Genomic DNA, 15,000 nt, shown 5'->3' on the forward strand with positions numbered 1-15,000 from the left:
ATAAAGGTAGAGGGGGTAGGGACAGTATAAAGGTAGAGGGGGTAGGGAGTATAAAGGTAGAGGGAGAGACAGTATAAAGGTAGAGGGGTAGGGACAGTATAAAGGTAGAGGGGGTAGGGAGTATAAAGGTAGAGGGGGTAGGGACAGTATAAAGGTAGAGGGGGAGAGACAGTATAAAGGTAGAGGGGGTAGGGAGTATAAAGGTAGAGGGGGTAGGGAGTATAAAGGTAGAGGGGGAGAGACAGAGAGAGACAGTATAAAGGTAGAGGGAGAGAGACAGTATAAAGGTAGAGGGAGAGAGACAGTATAAAGGTAGAGGGAGAGAGACAGTATAAAGGTAGAGGGGGAGAGACAGTATAAAGGTAGAGGGGGAGAGACAGTATAAAGGTAGAGGGAGAGAGACAGTATAAAGGTAGAGGGGGAGAGACAGTATAAAGGTAGAGGGAGAGAGACAGTATAAAGGTAGAGGGGGAGAGACAGTATAAAGGTAGAGGGAGAGAGACAGTATAAAGGTAGAGGGGAGAGACAGTATAAAGGTAGAGGGGGAGAGACAGTATAAAGGTAGAGGGAGAGAGACAGTATAAAGGTAGAGGGGGAGAGACAGTATAAAGGTAGAGGGGGAGAGACAGTATAAAGGTAGAGGGAGAGAGACAGTATAAAGGTAGAGGGGGAGAGACAGTATAAAGGTAGAGGGGGAGAGACAGTATAAAGGTAGAGGGAGAGAGACAGTATAAAGGTAGAGGGAGAGAGACAGTATAAAGGTAGAGGGGGAGAGACAGTATAAAGGTAGAGGGGGTAGGGACAGTATAAAGGTAGAGGGGGTAGGGACAGTATAAAGGTAGAGGGGGTAGGGAGTATAAAGGTAGAGGGGGAGAGACAGTATAAAGGTAGAGGGGGTAGGGACAGTATAAAGGTAGAGGGAGAGAGACAGTATAAAGGTAGAGGGGGAGAGACAGTATAAAGGTAGAGGGGGTAGGGACAGTATAAAGGTAGAGGGGGTAGGGAGTATAAAGGTAGAGGGAGAGAGACAGTATAAAGGTAGAGGGGGAGAGACAGTATAAAGGTAGAGGGGGTAGGGACAGTATAAAGGTAGAGGGGAGAGACAGTATAAAGGTAGAGGGGGAGAGACAGTATAAAGGTAGAGGGGGTAGGGAGTATAAAGGTAGAGGGGGTAGGGACAGTATAAAGGTAGAGGGGGTAGGGACAGTATAAAGGTAGAGGGGGTAGGGACAGTATAAAGGTAGAGAGGGTAGGGAGTAGGGAGTATAGAGGTAGAGGGAGAGAGACAGTATAAAGGTAGAGGGGGTAGGGACAGTATAAAGGTAGAGGAGGAGAGACAGTATAAAGGTAGAGGGAGAGAGACAGTATAAAGGTAGAGGGGGTAGGGACAGTATAAAGGTAGAGGGGGTAGGGAGTATAAAGGTAGAGGGAGAGACAGTATAAAGGTAGAGGGGTAGGGACAGTATAAAGGTAGAGGGGGTAGGGAGTATAAAGGTAGAGAGGGGTAGGGACAGTATAAAGGTAGAGGGGGAGAGACAGTATAAAGGTAGAGGGGGTAGGGAGTATAAAGGTAGAGGGGGTAGGGAGTATAAAGGTAGAGGGGGAGAGACAGAGAGAGACAGTATAAAGGTAGAGGGAGAGAGACAGTATAAAGGTAGAGGGGTAGGGACAGTATAAAGGTAGAGGGGGTAGGGAGTATAAAGGTAGAGGGGGAGAGACAGTATAAAGGTAGAGGGAGAGAGACAGTATAAAGGTAGAGGGGGTAGGGAGTATAAAGGTAGAGGGAGAGAGACAGTATAAAGGTAGAGGGGGTAGGGAGTATAAAGGTAGAGGGGGAGAGACAGTATAAAGGTAGAGGGGGAGAGACAGTATAAAGGTAGAGGGAGAGAGACAGTATAAAGGTAGAGGGGGAGAGACAGTATAAAGGTAGAGGGGGTAGGGAGTATAAAGGTAGAGGGAGAGAGACAGTATAAAGGTAGAGGGAGAGAGACAGTATAAAGGTAGAGGGGGTAGGGCAGTATAAAGGTAGAGGGGGTAGGGACAGTATAAAGGTAGAGGGGGAGAGACAGTATAAAGGTAGAGGGGGAGAGACAGTATAAAGGTAGAGGGGGTAGGGACAGTATAAAGGTAGAGGGGGTAGGGACAGTATAAAGGTAGAGGGGGTAGGGACAGTATAAAGGTAGAGGGGGAGAGACAGTATAAAGGTAGAGGGGGTAGGGACAGTATAAAGGTAGAGGGGGAGAGACAGTATAAAGGTAGAGGGAGTAGGGACAGTATAAAGGTAGAAGGGGTAGGGAGTATAAAGGTAGAGGGGATAGGGACAGTATAAAGGTAGAGGGGGAGAGACAGTATAAAGGTAGAGGGGGTAGGGAGTATAAAGGTAGAGGGGGTAGGGAGTATAAAGGTAGAAGGGGAGAGACAGAGAGAGAGACAGTATAAAGGTAGAGGGAGAGAGACAGTATAAAGGTAGAGGGGTAGGGACAGTATAAAGGTAGAGGGGGTAGGGAGTATAAAGGTAGAGGGGGAGAGACAGTATAAAGGTAGAGGGGGAGAGACAGTATAAAGGTAGAGGGAGAGAGACAGTATAAAGGTAGAGGGGGAGAGACAGTATAAAGGTAGAGGGAGAGACAGTATAAAGGTAGAGGGGGTAGGGAGTATAAAGGTAGAGGGGGAGAGACAGTATAAAGGTAGAGGGAGAGACAGTATAAAGGTAGAGGGGGTAGGGACAGTATAAAGGTAGAGGGGGTAGGGACAGTATAAAGGTAGAGGGGGTAGGGACAGTATAAAGGTAGAGGGGGTAGGGACAATATAAAGGTAGAGGGGGAGAGACAGTATAAAGGTAGAGGGGGTAGAGGACAGTATAAAGGTAGAGGGGGTAGGGACAGTATAAAGGTAGAGGGGGTAGGGAGTATAAAGGTAGAGGGAGAGAGACAGTATAAAGGTAGAGGGGGAGAGACAGTATAAAGGTAGAGGGAGAGAGACAGTATAAAGGTAGAGGGGGAGAGACAGTATAAAGGTAGAGGGGGAGAGACAGTATAAAGGTAGAGGGGGAGAGACAGTATAAAGGTAGAGGGGGAGAGACAGTATAAAGGTAGAGGGGGAGAGACAGTATAAAGGTAGAGGGAGTAGGGAGTATAAAGGTAGAGGGGGAGAGACAGTATAAAGGTAGAGGGGGAGAGACAGTATAAAGGTAGAGGGGGAGAGACAGTATAAAGGTAGAGGGGGAGAGACAGTATAAAGGTAGAGGGAGTAGGGAGTATAAAGGTAGAGGGGGTAGGGACAGTATAAAGGTAGAGGGAGAGAGACAGTATAAAGGTAGAGGGGGTAGAGACAGTATAAAGGTAGAGGGAGAGAGACAGTATAAAGGTAGAGGGGGTAGGGACAGTATAAAGGTAGAGGGAGTAGGGAGTATAAAGGTAGAGGGAGAGAGACAGTATAAAGGTAGAGGGGGAGAGACAGTATAAAGGTAGAGGGGGTAGGGACAGTATAAAGGTAGAGGGGGTAGGGACAGTACAAAGGTAGAGGGAGAGACAGTATAAAGGTAGAGGGAGAGAGACAGTATAAAGGTAGAGGGGGTAGGGAGTATAAAGGTAGAGGGGGTAGGGACAGTATAAAGGTAGAGGGGGTAGGGACAGTATAAAGGTAGAGGGGGTAGGGACAGTATAAAGGTAGAGGGGGTAGGGACAGTATAAAGGTAGAGGGGGTAGGGACAGTATAAAGGTAGAGGGGGAGAGACAGTATAAAGGTAGCGGGGGTAGGGAGTATAAAGGTAGAGGGGGTAGGGACAGTATAAAGGTAGAGGGGGTAGGGACAGTATAAAGGTAGAGGGGGTAGGGACAGTATAAAGGTAGAGGGGGTAGGGACAGTATAAAGGTAGAGGGGGTAGGGAGTATAAAGGTAGAGGGGGAGACAGTATAAAGGTAGAGGGGGTAGAGACAGTATAAAGGTAGAGGGGGTAGGGACAGTATAAAGGTAGAGGGGGTAGGGAGTATAAAGGTAGAGGGGGTAGGGACAGTATAAAGGTAGAGGGGGTAGGGACAGTATAAAGGTAGAGGTGGAGAGACAGTATAAAGGTAGAGGGGGTAGGGACAGTATAAAGGTAGAGGGGGTAGGGAGTATAAAGGTAGAGGGGGTAGGGACAGTATAAAGGTAGAGGGGGTAGGGACAGTATAAAGGTAGAGGGGGTAGGGAGTATAAAGGTAGAGGGAGAGAGACAGTATAAAGGTAGAGGGAGAGAGACAGTATAAAGGTAGAGGGAGAGAGACAGTATAAAGGTAGAGGGGGAGAGACAGTATAAAGGTAGAGGGGGTAGGGAGTATAAAGGTAGAGGGAGCAAGACAGTATAAAGGTAGAGGGAGAGAGACAGTATAAAGGTAGAGGGGGTAGGGACAGTATAAAGGTAGAGGGGGAGAGACAGTATAAAGGTATAGGGAGAGAGACAGTATAAAGGTAGGGGGAGAGACAGTATAAAGGTAGAGCGGGAGAGACAGTATAAAGGTAGAGGGAGAGAGACAGTATAAAGGTAGAGGGAGAGAGACAGTATAAAGGTAGAGGGAGAGAGACAGTATAAAGGTAGAGGGAGAGAGACAGTATAAAGGTAGAGGGAGAGAGACAGTATAAAGGTAGAGGGGGAGAGACAGTATAAAGGTAGAGGGGGAGAGACAGTATAAAGGTAGAGGGAGAGAGACAGTATAAAGGTAGAGGGGGAGAGTCAGTATAAAGGTAGAGGGAGAGAGACAGTATAAAGGTAGAGGGAGAGAGACAGTATAAAGGTAGAGGGAGAGAGACAGTATAAAGGTAGAGGGGGAGAGACAGTATAAAGGTAGAGGGAGAGAGACAGTATAAAGGTAGAGGGAGAGAGACAGTATAAAGGTAGAGGGGGAGAGACAGTATAAAGGTAGAGGGAGAGAGACAGTATAAAGGTAGAGGGGGTAGGGGCAGTATAAAGGTAGAGGGGGTAGGGACAGTATAAAGGTAGAGGGAGAGAGACAGTATAAAGGTAGAGGGGGAGAGACAGTATAAAGGTAGAGGGGGTAGGGACAGTATAAAGGTAGAGGGGGTAGGGAGTATAAAGGTAGAGGGGGTAGGGACAGTATAAAGGTAGAGGGGGTAGGGACAGTATAAAGGTAGAGGGAGAGAGACAGTATAAAGGTAGAGGGGGAGAGACAGTATAAAGGTAGAGGGGGTAGGGACAGTATAAAGGTAGAGGGGGTAGGGAGTATAAAGGTAGAGGGAGAGAGACAGTATAAAGGTAGAGGGGGAGAGACAGTATAAAGGTAGAGGGGGTAGGGACAGTATAAAGGTAGAGGGAGAGAGACAGTATAAAGGTAGAGGGGGAGAGACAGTATAAAGGTAGAGGGGGTAGGGAGTATAAAGGTAGAGGGGGTAGGGACAGTATAAAGGTAGAGGGGGTAGGGACAGTATAAAGGTAGAGGGGGTAGGGACAGTATAAAGGTAGAGAGGGTAGGGAGTAGGGAGTATAGAGGTAGAGGGAGTAGGAGACAGTATAAAGGTAGAGGGGGTAGGGACAGTATAAAGGTAGAGGGGGAGAGACAGTATAAAGGTAGAGGGAGAGAGACAGTATAAAGGTAGAGGGGGTAGGGACAGTATAAAGGTAGAGGGGGTAGGGAGTATAAAGGTAGAGGGAGAGACAGTATAAAGGTAGAGGGGTAGGGACAGTATAAAGGTAGAGGGGGTAGGGAGTATAAAGGTAGAGAGGGGTAGGGACAGTATAAAGGTAGAGGGGGAGAGACAGTATAAAGGTAGAGGGGGTAGGGAGTATAAAGGTAGAGGGGGTAGGGAGTATAAAGGTAGAGGGGGAGAGACAGAGAGAGACAGTATAAAGGTAGAGGGAGAGAGACAGTATAAAGGTAGAGGGGTAGGGACAGTATAAAGGTAGAGGGGGTAGGGACAGTATAAAGGTAGAGGGGGTAGGGACAGTATAAAGGTAGAGGGAGAGACAGTATAAAGGTAGAGGGGGTAGGGAGTATAAAGGTAGAGGGGGAGAGACAGTATAAAGGTAGAGGGGAGAGACAGTATAAAGGTAGAGGGGGAGAGACAGTATAAAGGTAGAGGGGGTAGGGACAGTATAAAGGTAGAGGGGGTAGGGACAGTATAAAGGTAGAGGGGGAGAGACAGTATAAAGGTAGAGGGGGTAGGGACAGTATAAAGGTAGAGGGGGTAGGGAGTATAAAGGTAGAGGGGGTAGGGACAGTATAAAGGTAGAGGGGGTAGGGACAGTATAAAGGTAGAGGGGGTAGAGACAGTATAAAGGTAGAGGGGGTAGGGACAGTATAAAGGTAGAGGGGGAGAGACAGTATAAAGGTAGAGGGAGAGAGACAGTATAAAGGTAGAGGGGGTAGGGAGTATAAAGGTAGAGGGGGTAGGGACAGTATAAAGGTAGAGGGGGTAGGGACAGTATAAAGGTAGAGGGGGTAGAGACAGTATAAAGGTAGAGGGGGTAGGGACAGTATAAAGGTAGAGGGGGAGAGACAGTATAAAGGTAGAGGGAGAGGACAGTATAAAGGTAGAAGGGGTAGGGAGTATAAAGGTAGAGGGGATAGGGACAGTATAAAGGTAGAGGGGGAGAGACAGTATAAAGGTAGAGGGGGTAGGGAGTATAAAGGTAGAGGGGGTAGGGAGTATAAAGGTAGAAGGGGAGAGACAGAGAGAGAGACAGTATAAAGGTAGAGGGAGAGAGACAGTATAAAGGTAGAGGGGTAGGGACAGTATAAAGGTAGAGGGGGTAGGGAGTATAAAGGTAGAGGGGGAGAGACAGTATAAAGGTAGAGGGGGAGAGACAGTATAAAGGTAGAGGGAGAGAGACAGTATAAAGGTAGAGGGGGAGAGACAGTATAAAGGTAGAGGGAGAGACAGTATAAAGGTAGAGGGGGTAGGGAGTATAAAGGTAGAGGGGGAGAGACAGTATAAAGGTAGAGGGAGAGACAGTATAAAGGTAGAGGGGGTAGGGACAGTATAAAGGTAGAGGGGGTAGGGACAGTATAAAGGTAGAGGGGGTAGGGACAGTATAAAGGTAGAGGGGGTAGGGACAGTATAAAGGTAGAGGGGGTAGGGACAGTATAAAGGTAGAGGGGGAGAGACAGTATAAAGGTAGAGGGGGTAGGGAGTATAAAGGTAGAGGGAGAGAGACAGTATAAAGGTAGAGGGGGAGAGACAGTATAAAGGTAGAGGGAGAGAGACAGTATAAAGGTAGAGGGAGAGAGACAGTATAAAGGTAGAGGGGGAGAGACAGTATAAAGGTAGAGGGGGAGAGACAGTATAAAGGTAGAGGGGGAGAGACAGTATAAAGGTAGAGGGGGAGAGACAGTATAAAGGTAGAGGGGGAGAGACAGTATAAAGGTAGAGGGAGTAGGGAGTATAAAGGTAGAGGGGGAGAGACAGTATAAAGGTAGAGGGGGAGAGACAGTATAAAGGTAGAGGGGGAGAGACAGTATAAAGGTAGAGGGGGAGAGACAGTATAAAGGTAGAGGGAGTAGGGAGTATAAAGGTAGAGGGGGTAGGGACAGTATAAAGGTAGAGGGAGAGAGACAGTATAAAGGTAGAGGGGGTAGAGACAGTATAAAGGTAGAGGGAGAGAGACAGTATAAAGGTAGAGGTGGTAGGGACAGTATAAAGGTAGAGGGAGTAGGGAGTATAAAGGTAGAGGGAGAGAGACAGTATAAAGGTAGAGGGGGAGAGACAGAGAGAGAGACAGTATAAAGGTAGAGGGAGAGAGATAGTATAAAGGTAGAGGGGGTAGGGACAGTATAAAGGTAGAGGGGGTAGGGACAGTACAAAGGTAGAGGGAGAGACAGTATAAAGGTAGAGGGAGAGAGACAGTATAAAGGTAGAGGGGGTAGGGAGTATAAAGGTAGAGGGGGTAGGGACAGTATAAAGGTAGAGGGGGTAGGGACAGTATAAAGGTAGAGGGGGTAGGGACAGTATAAAGGTAGAGGGGGTAGGGACAGTATAAAGGTAGAGGGGGTAGGGACAGTATAAAGGTAGAGGGGGTAGGGACAGTATAAAGGTAGAGGGGGTAGGGACAGTATAAAGGTAGCGGGGGAGAGACAGTATAAAGGTAGAGGGGGTAGGGAGTATAAAGGTAGAGGGGGTAGGGACAGTATAAAGGTAGAGGGGGTAGGGACAGTATAAAGGTAGAGGGGGTAGGGACAGTATAAAGGTAGAGGGGGTAGGGACAGTATAAAGGTAGAGGGGGTAGGGAGTATAAAGGTAGAGGGGGAGACAGTATAAAGGTAGAGGGGGTAGAGACAGTATAAAGGTAGAGGGGGTAGGGACAGTATAAAGGTAGAGGGGGTAGGGAGTATAAAGGTAGAGGGGGTAGGGACAGTATAAAGGTAGAGGGGGTAGGGACAGTATAAAGGTAGAGGGGGAGAGACAGAGAGAGAGACAGTATAAAGGTAGAGGGGGAGAGACAGTATAAAGGTAGAGGGGGTAGGGACAGTATAAAGGTAGAGGTGGAGAGACAGTATAAAGGTAGAGGGGGTAGGGACAGTATAAAGGTAGAGGGGGTAGGGAGTATAAAGGTAGAGGGGGTAGGGACAGTATAAAGGTAGAGGGGGTAGGGACAGTATAAAGGTAGAGGGGGTAGGGACAGTATAAAGGTAGACGGGGAGAGACAGTATAAAGGTAGAGGGAGTAGGGAGTATAAAGGTAGAGGGGGTAGGGACAGTATAAAGGTAGAGGGGGAGAGACAGAGAGAGAGACAGTATAAAGGTAGAGGGGTAGGGACAGTATAAAGGTAGAGGGGGTAGGGAGTATAAAGGTAGAGGGGGAGAGACAGTATAAAGGTAGAGGGGGTAGGGACAGTATAAAGGTAGAGGGGGTAGGGAGTATAAAGGTAGAGGGGGTAGGGACAGTATAAAGGTAGAGGGGGTAGGGACAGTATAAAGGTAGAGGGGGTAGGGACAGTATAAAGGTAGAGGGGGTAGGGACAGTATAAAGGTAGAGGGGGTAGGGACAGTATAAAGGTAGAGGGGGAGAGACAGTATAAAGGTAGAGGGGGTAGGGACAGTATAAAGGTAGAGGGGGTAGGGACAGTATAAAGGTAGAGGGGGTAGGGACAGTATAAAGGTAGAGGGGGTAGGGACAGTATAAAGGTAGAGGGGGTAGGGACAGTATAAAGGTAGAGGGGGTAGGGACAGTATAAAGGTAGAGGGGGTAGGGACAGTATAAAGGTAGAGGGGGAGAGACAGTATAAAGGTAGAGGGGGTAGGGACAGTATAAAGGTAGAGGGGGTAGGGACAGTATAAAGGTAGAGGGGGTAGGGACAGTATAAAGGTAGAGGGGGTAGGGAGTATAAAGGTAGAGGGGGAGAGACAGTATAAAGGTAGAGGGGGTAGGGACAGTATAAAGGTAGAGGGGGTAGGGACAGTATAAAGGTAGAGGGGGTAGGGACAGTATAAAGGTAGAGGGGGTAGGGAGTATAAAGGTAGAGGGGGTAGAGACAGTATAAAGGTAGAGGGGGTAGAGACAGTATAAAGGTAGAGGGAGAGAGACAGTATAAAGGTAGAGGGAGAGAGACAGTATAAAGGTAGAGGGGGTAGGGAGTATAAAGGTAGAGGGGAGAGACAGTATAAAGGTAGAGGGGGAGAGACAGTATAAAGGTAGAGGGAGAGAGACAGTATAAAGGTAGAGGGAGAGAGACAGTATAAAGGTAGAGGGAGAGAGACAGTATAAAGGTAGAGGGGGAGAGACAGTATAAAGGTAGAGGGGGAGAGACAGTATAAAGGTAGAGGGGGTAGGGAGTATAAACTCTAATATGTCACGTTCCCTCAGGGCAGGCTGTGACATCACTCCTTCCGAAGTAAACACACACACACTCCGTCGCCACGGTTCCCACTCGCCACGGCAACGAGGCTGGGCGGAGGGGCAACCGCAAAACACACACACACACACTTGAGGCAGCCTCCGATTTGGAAAACTTCTCTTTCCAACCCTTAGCGCTGTATTCCGGTGTGATCAGTGTTTTACATCCTATTGTATTCCCACTCTACGGAATGTGTGTGTGTGCATTCTAACTCTAAAGAACTCTAAGGAATGTGTGTGTGTGTGTGTGTGTGTGTTTTAACCTGCTGTATTTGTCTATCCCTCTACAGCTGGCATACTGTGTGGTCCAGTTCATGGAGAAAGATGCCACGGTCACAGAATACGTAAGGCTTTGCATTTCTGATTTCTGACCAAATACTAGATCAGCCAGGCCACAGGCTATTCACTTCCTGTTTCACTTCCTGTTTCTGTCCTGTACAGATCATACGAGGGCTGCTCAAGTACTGGCCCAAAACCTGCACCCAGAAAGAGGTGACACATCGTGTGTGTGTGTGTGTGTGTGTGTGTGTGTGTGTGTGTGTGTGTGTGTGTGTGTGTGTGTGTTTTTTATTTATTTATTTATTTTTATTTCACCTTTATTTAACCAGGTAGGCAAGTTGAGAACAAGTTCTCATTTACAACTGCGACCTGGCCAAGATAAACCGTAGCAATTCGACACATACAACAACACAGAGTTACACATGGAATAAACAAAACATACAGTCAATAATACAGTAGAACAAAAGAAAACAAAAAGTATATATACAGCATGTGCAAATGAGGTAGGATAAGGGAGTTAAGGCAATAAATAGGCCATGGTGGCGAAGTAATTACAATATAGCAATTAAACACTGGAATGGTAGATGTGCAGAAGATGAATGTGCAAGTAGAGATACTGGGGTGCAAAGGAGCAAAATAAATAAATAAATACAGTATGGGGATGAGGTAGTTGGATGGGCAATTTACAGATGGGCTATGTACAGGTGCAGTGATCTGTGAGCTGCTCTGATAGCTGGTGCTTAAAGCTAGTGAGGGAGATAAGTGTTTCCAGTTTCAGAGATTTTTGCAGTTCGTTCCAGTCATTGGCAGCAGAGAACTGGAAGGAGAGGCGGTCAAAGGAGGAATTGGCTTTGGGGGTGACCAGTGAGATATACCTGCTGGAGCGCGTGCTACGAGTGGGTGCTGCTATGGTGACCAGTGAGCTGAGATAAGGTGGGGCTTTACCTAGCAGAGACTTATAGATGACCTGGAGCCAGTGGGTTTGGCGACGAGTATGAAGCGAGAGCCAACCAACGAGAGCGTACAGGTCGCAGTGGTGGGTAGTGTATGGGGCTTTGGTGACAAAACGGATGGCACTGTGATAGACTGCATCTAATTTGCTGAGTAGAGTGTTGGAGGCTATTTTATAGATGACATCGCCGAAGTCGAGGATCGGTAGGATGGTCAGTTTTACGAGGGTATGTTTGGCAGCAGGAGTGAAGGATGCTTTGTTGCGAAATAGTAAGCCGATTCTAGATTTAATTTTGGATTGGAGATGCTTAATGTGAGTCTGGAAGGAGAGTTTACAGTCTAACCAGACACCTAGGTATTTGTAGTTGTCCACATATTCTAAGTCAGAGCCGTCCAGAGTAGTAATGCTGGACGGGCGAGCAGGTGCTGGCAGCGATCGGTTGAAGAGCATGCATTTAGTTTTACTTGTATTTAAGAGCAGTTGGAGGCCATGGAAGGAGAGTTGTATGGCATTGAAGCTCGTCTGGAGGTTAGTTAACACAGTGTCCAAAGAAGGGCCAGAAGTATACAGAATGGTGTCGTCTGCGTAGAGGTGGATCAGGGAATCACCAGCAGCAAGAGTGACATCATTGATATATACAGAGAAAAGAGTCGGCCCGAGAATTGAACCCTGTGGCACCCCCATAGAGACTGCCAGAGATCCGGACAACAGGCCCTCCGATTTGACACACTGAACTCTATCAGAGAAGTACTTGGTGAACCAGGCGAGGCAATCATTTGAGAAACCAAGGCTGTCGAGGTGTGTGTGTGTGTGTGTGTGTGTGTGTGTGTGTGTGTGTGTGTGTGTACTCAGGTGTGTCTCTGTTTAGGTTTGTTTTGGTATAAGGTCATGTGTTTCTCCTGTGTGTGTGTGTGTGTGTGTGTGTGTGTGTGTGTGTGTGTGTGTGTGTGTGTGTGTGTGTGTGTGTGTGTGGTGCGTGCGTGCGTGCGTGCGTGCGTGCGTGCGTGCGTGCGTGCGTGCGTGTGTGTGTACTAGGTGATGTTCCTAGGGGAGATAGAAGAAATACTGGATGTGATTGAGCCGTCTCAGTTTATCCGTGTTCAGGAGCCTCTCTTCAAACAGATCACTGCCTGCATCTCAAGTCCACACTTCCAGGTACACACACACACACACACACACACACACACACACACACACACACACACACACACACACACACACACACACACACACACACACACACACACACACACACACACACACACACTTCCAGGTTAATAACTGACTGACTCAGAGTCTCTGATATCACTCCTCACCTCTCCATCTTTCAACCCTTCTCTCTCTCTCTCTCTCTCTTTCTCTCTCTCTCTCTCTCTCTCTCTCTGCCCATGTCCATCTCATACCCCCCTCTCTTTCTTTTACTCAATTCAATTATGTTTTATTATCATGACTGTAAAATACAGCACTGCCAAGAGATGGCTCTGAACCCTAACCTCTAAACTTTAACCTCTCTGTGTTGTAGGTAGCAGAGATGGCTCTGAACCCTAACCTCTAAACTTTAACCTCTCTGTGTTGTAGGTAGCAGAGTGGGCTCTGAACCCTAACCTCTAAACTTTAACCTCTCTGTGTTGTAGGTAGCAGAGAGGGCTCTGAACCCTAACCTCTAAACTTTAACCTCTCTGTGTTGTAGGTAGCAGAGTGGGCTCTGAACCCTAACCTCTAAACTTTAACCTCTCTGTGTTGTAGGTAGCAGAGAGGGCTCTGAACCCTAACCTCTAAACTTTAACCTCTCTGTGTTGTAGGTAGCAGAGAGGGCTCTGAACCCTAACCTCTAAACTTTAACCTCTCTGTGTTGTAGGTAGCAGAGAGGGCTCTGAACCCTAACCTCTAAACTTTAACCTCTCTGTGTTGTAGGTAGCAGAGTGGGCTCTGAACCCTAACCTCTAAACTTTAACCTCTCTGTGTTGTAGGTAGCAGAGATGGCTCTGAACCCTAACCTCTAAACTTTAACCTCTCTGTGTTGTAGGTAGCAGAGAGGGCTCTGAACCCTAACCTCTAAACTTTAACCTCTCTGTGTTGTAGGTAGCAGCAGAGGGCTCTGAACCCTAACCTCTAAACTTTAACCTCTCTGTGTTGTAGGTAGCAGAGAGGGCTCTGAACCCTAACCTCTAAACTTTAACCTCTGTGTTGTAGGTAGCAGAGAGGGCTCTGTACTTCTGGAACAATGAGTACATCCTGTCTTTGATAGAGGAGAACAGTCAGGTGATTCTACCTCTGGTCTTCACTACACTCTACAGAGTCTCCAAGGAGCACTGGAACCAGTGAGTGACCTCTAACTCCTCACCTCTAACCCCTAACCCCTGATTTCTAATGCCTAACCCCTGATCCCTAACCCCTGACCCCTAACCCCTGATCTCTAACCCCTAACGCCTGATCTCTAACCTCTGACCCCTGATCTCTAACCCCTGACCCCTGATCTCTAACCCCTGACCCCTGATCTCTAACCCCTGACCCCTGATCTCTAATGCCTGACCCCTGATCTCTAACCCCTGACCCCTGATCTCTAACCCCTGACCCCTGATCTCTAACCCCTGACCCCTGATCTCTAACCCCTGACCCCTGATCTCTAATGCCTGACCCCTGATCTCTAACCCCTGACCCCTGATCTCTAATGCCTGACCCCTGATCTCTAACCCCTGACCCCTGATCTCTAACCCCTGACCCCTGATCTCTAACACCTAACCCCTGATTTCTAACCCCTCACCTCTAACCCCTAACCCCTGACCCCTGATCTCTAACCTATAATGCCTGATCTCTAAGTCTGTATGACCTCCATGATCTCCACAGATATACTTCTCTAACCCCACCCTCCACTCTTTCTGTCCTTCACTTTTCCTCCATCCCTCCCCTACCTCTCCATATATCTCTAATTCCATCCATCCCTCTCTCTCTCCATCCATCTCCCTCCATCTCTCTCTCTCTGCAGGACAATAGTCTCTCTAATCTACAATGTTCTGAAGACCTTTATGGAGATGAACAGCAAGCTGTTTGATGACCTCACTGCCTCTTACAAAGTGGACAAACAGAAGTGAGTGAGTGTGTGTGTGATAGTGTCCTTTAGTGTGTGTATACGAGTGCATGTTTACACTTTTTCTCTCTCTCTCCCCCCCTCTCTCTCTCTCTCTTGCTCTCTTTCTCTTTCTCTTTTTATCTCTATCGCTCACTCTCGTTCTCCCCCTCTCTCTATCGCTCTCTCTCTTTTTATCTCTTTATCTCTCTCTCTATCTCTCGTTCTCTCCTCTCTCTATCTCTCTCTCTCTCTTTATCTATCTCTCGCTCTCTCGTTCTCTCCGTCTCTCGCTCTCTGTGTCCCAGGGAGTTGAAGAGGGAGCGTGAGCGTGCAGAGCTGTGGCGGGGGTTGGAGGAGCAGAAGGAGAGGAGGCTGCTGACCCTGGGGGAGACCAGTCGTAATCAGAAGAACCTCCAGGAAAGAGGGGAGCCTCCTCAGCCCTCCTCCCCACAGACGGCACTCCCTAAGCAGCCAGACCTCAAGCCCAGTGGACCTTCCTCCACCACCTAGAGCCAGACAGAGAATCAGTACCAGAGCCACAGAGTACAGAACATACTGAGACAGTTAGTCACACACACACACACACACACACACACACACACACACACACACACACACACACACACACACACACACACACACACACACACACACAGATAACTTACACATAGCCACACACAGGCATAACGTATACTGTATACACACACTCATGCAAAGCGTTCATAAATACAAAATATGAATCGACTCACACACACACACAAACACACACTGAATACACAGCCTGAATACACAGCCTGAATACATAGACTGAATACACAGACTGAATACACAGACTGAATACACACACTGAATACACACACTGAATACACAGACT

At 47.8% G+C, this 15,000-nt stretch overlaps 2 protein-coding genes across 2 annotated transcripts in view; both read left to right on the forward strand.

The window, feature by feature from the left end:
* Nucleotides 1–14,689, forward strand: part of ppp2r5b (protein phosphatase 2, regulatory subunit B', beta) — a 45,859-nt gene extending 31,170 nt beyond the window's left edge. Inside the window, exons 8-13 of the mRNA XM_045700536.2 lie at nucleotides 10,116–10,169; nucleotides 10,267–10,317; nucleotides 12,092–12,211; nucleotides 13,250–13,377; nucleotides 14,043–14,144; nucleotides 14,432–14,689. Coding sequence (XP_045556492.1) covers nucleotides 10,116–10,169; nucleotides 10,267–10,317; nucleotides 12,092–12,211; nucleotides 13,250–13,377; nucleotides 14,043–14,144; nucleotides 14,432–14,636 — 660 coding nt within the window. The 3' untranslated portion in view covers nucleotides 14,637–14,689. The remainder of the gene's footprint in view (nucleotides 1–10,115; nucleotides 10,170–10,266; nucleotides 10,318–12,091; nucleotides 12,212–13,249; nucleotides 13,378–14,042; nucleotides 14,145–14,431) is intronic.
* A 12-nt stretch (nucleotides 14,690–14,701) lies between these two features.
* Nucleotides 14,702–15,000, forward strand: part of LOC106578062 (glycoprotein hormone beta-5) — an 8,656-nt gene continuing 8,357 nt past the window's right edge. The window contains exon 1 of the mRNA XM_014156630.3: nucleotides 14,702–15,000. This exon is cut by the window's right edge and continues 6,069 nt beyond it. The gene's annotated coding sequence lies outside the window, so the exon portion shown is untranslated.

This window comes from Salmo salar, chromosome 18 (assembly GCF_965601325.2).
Source record: "Salmo salar chromosome 18, fSalSal1, whole genome shotgun sequence".
In the NCBI taxonomy this organism is placed as follows: domain Eukaryota; kingdom Metazoa; phylum Chordata; class Actinopteri; order Salmoniformes; family Salmonidae; genus Salmo; species Salmo salar.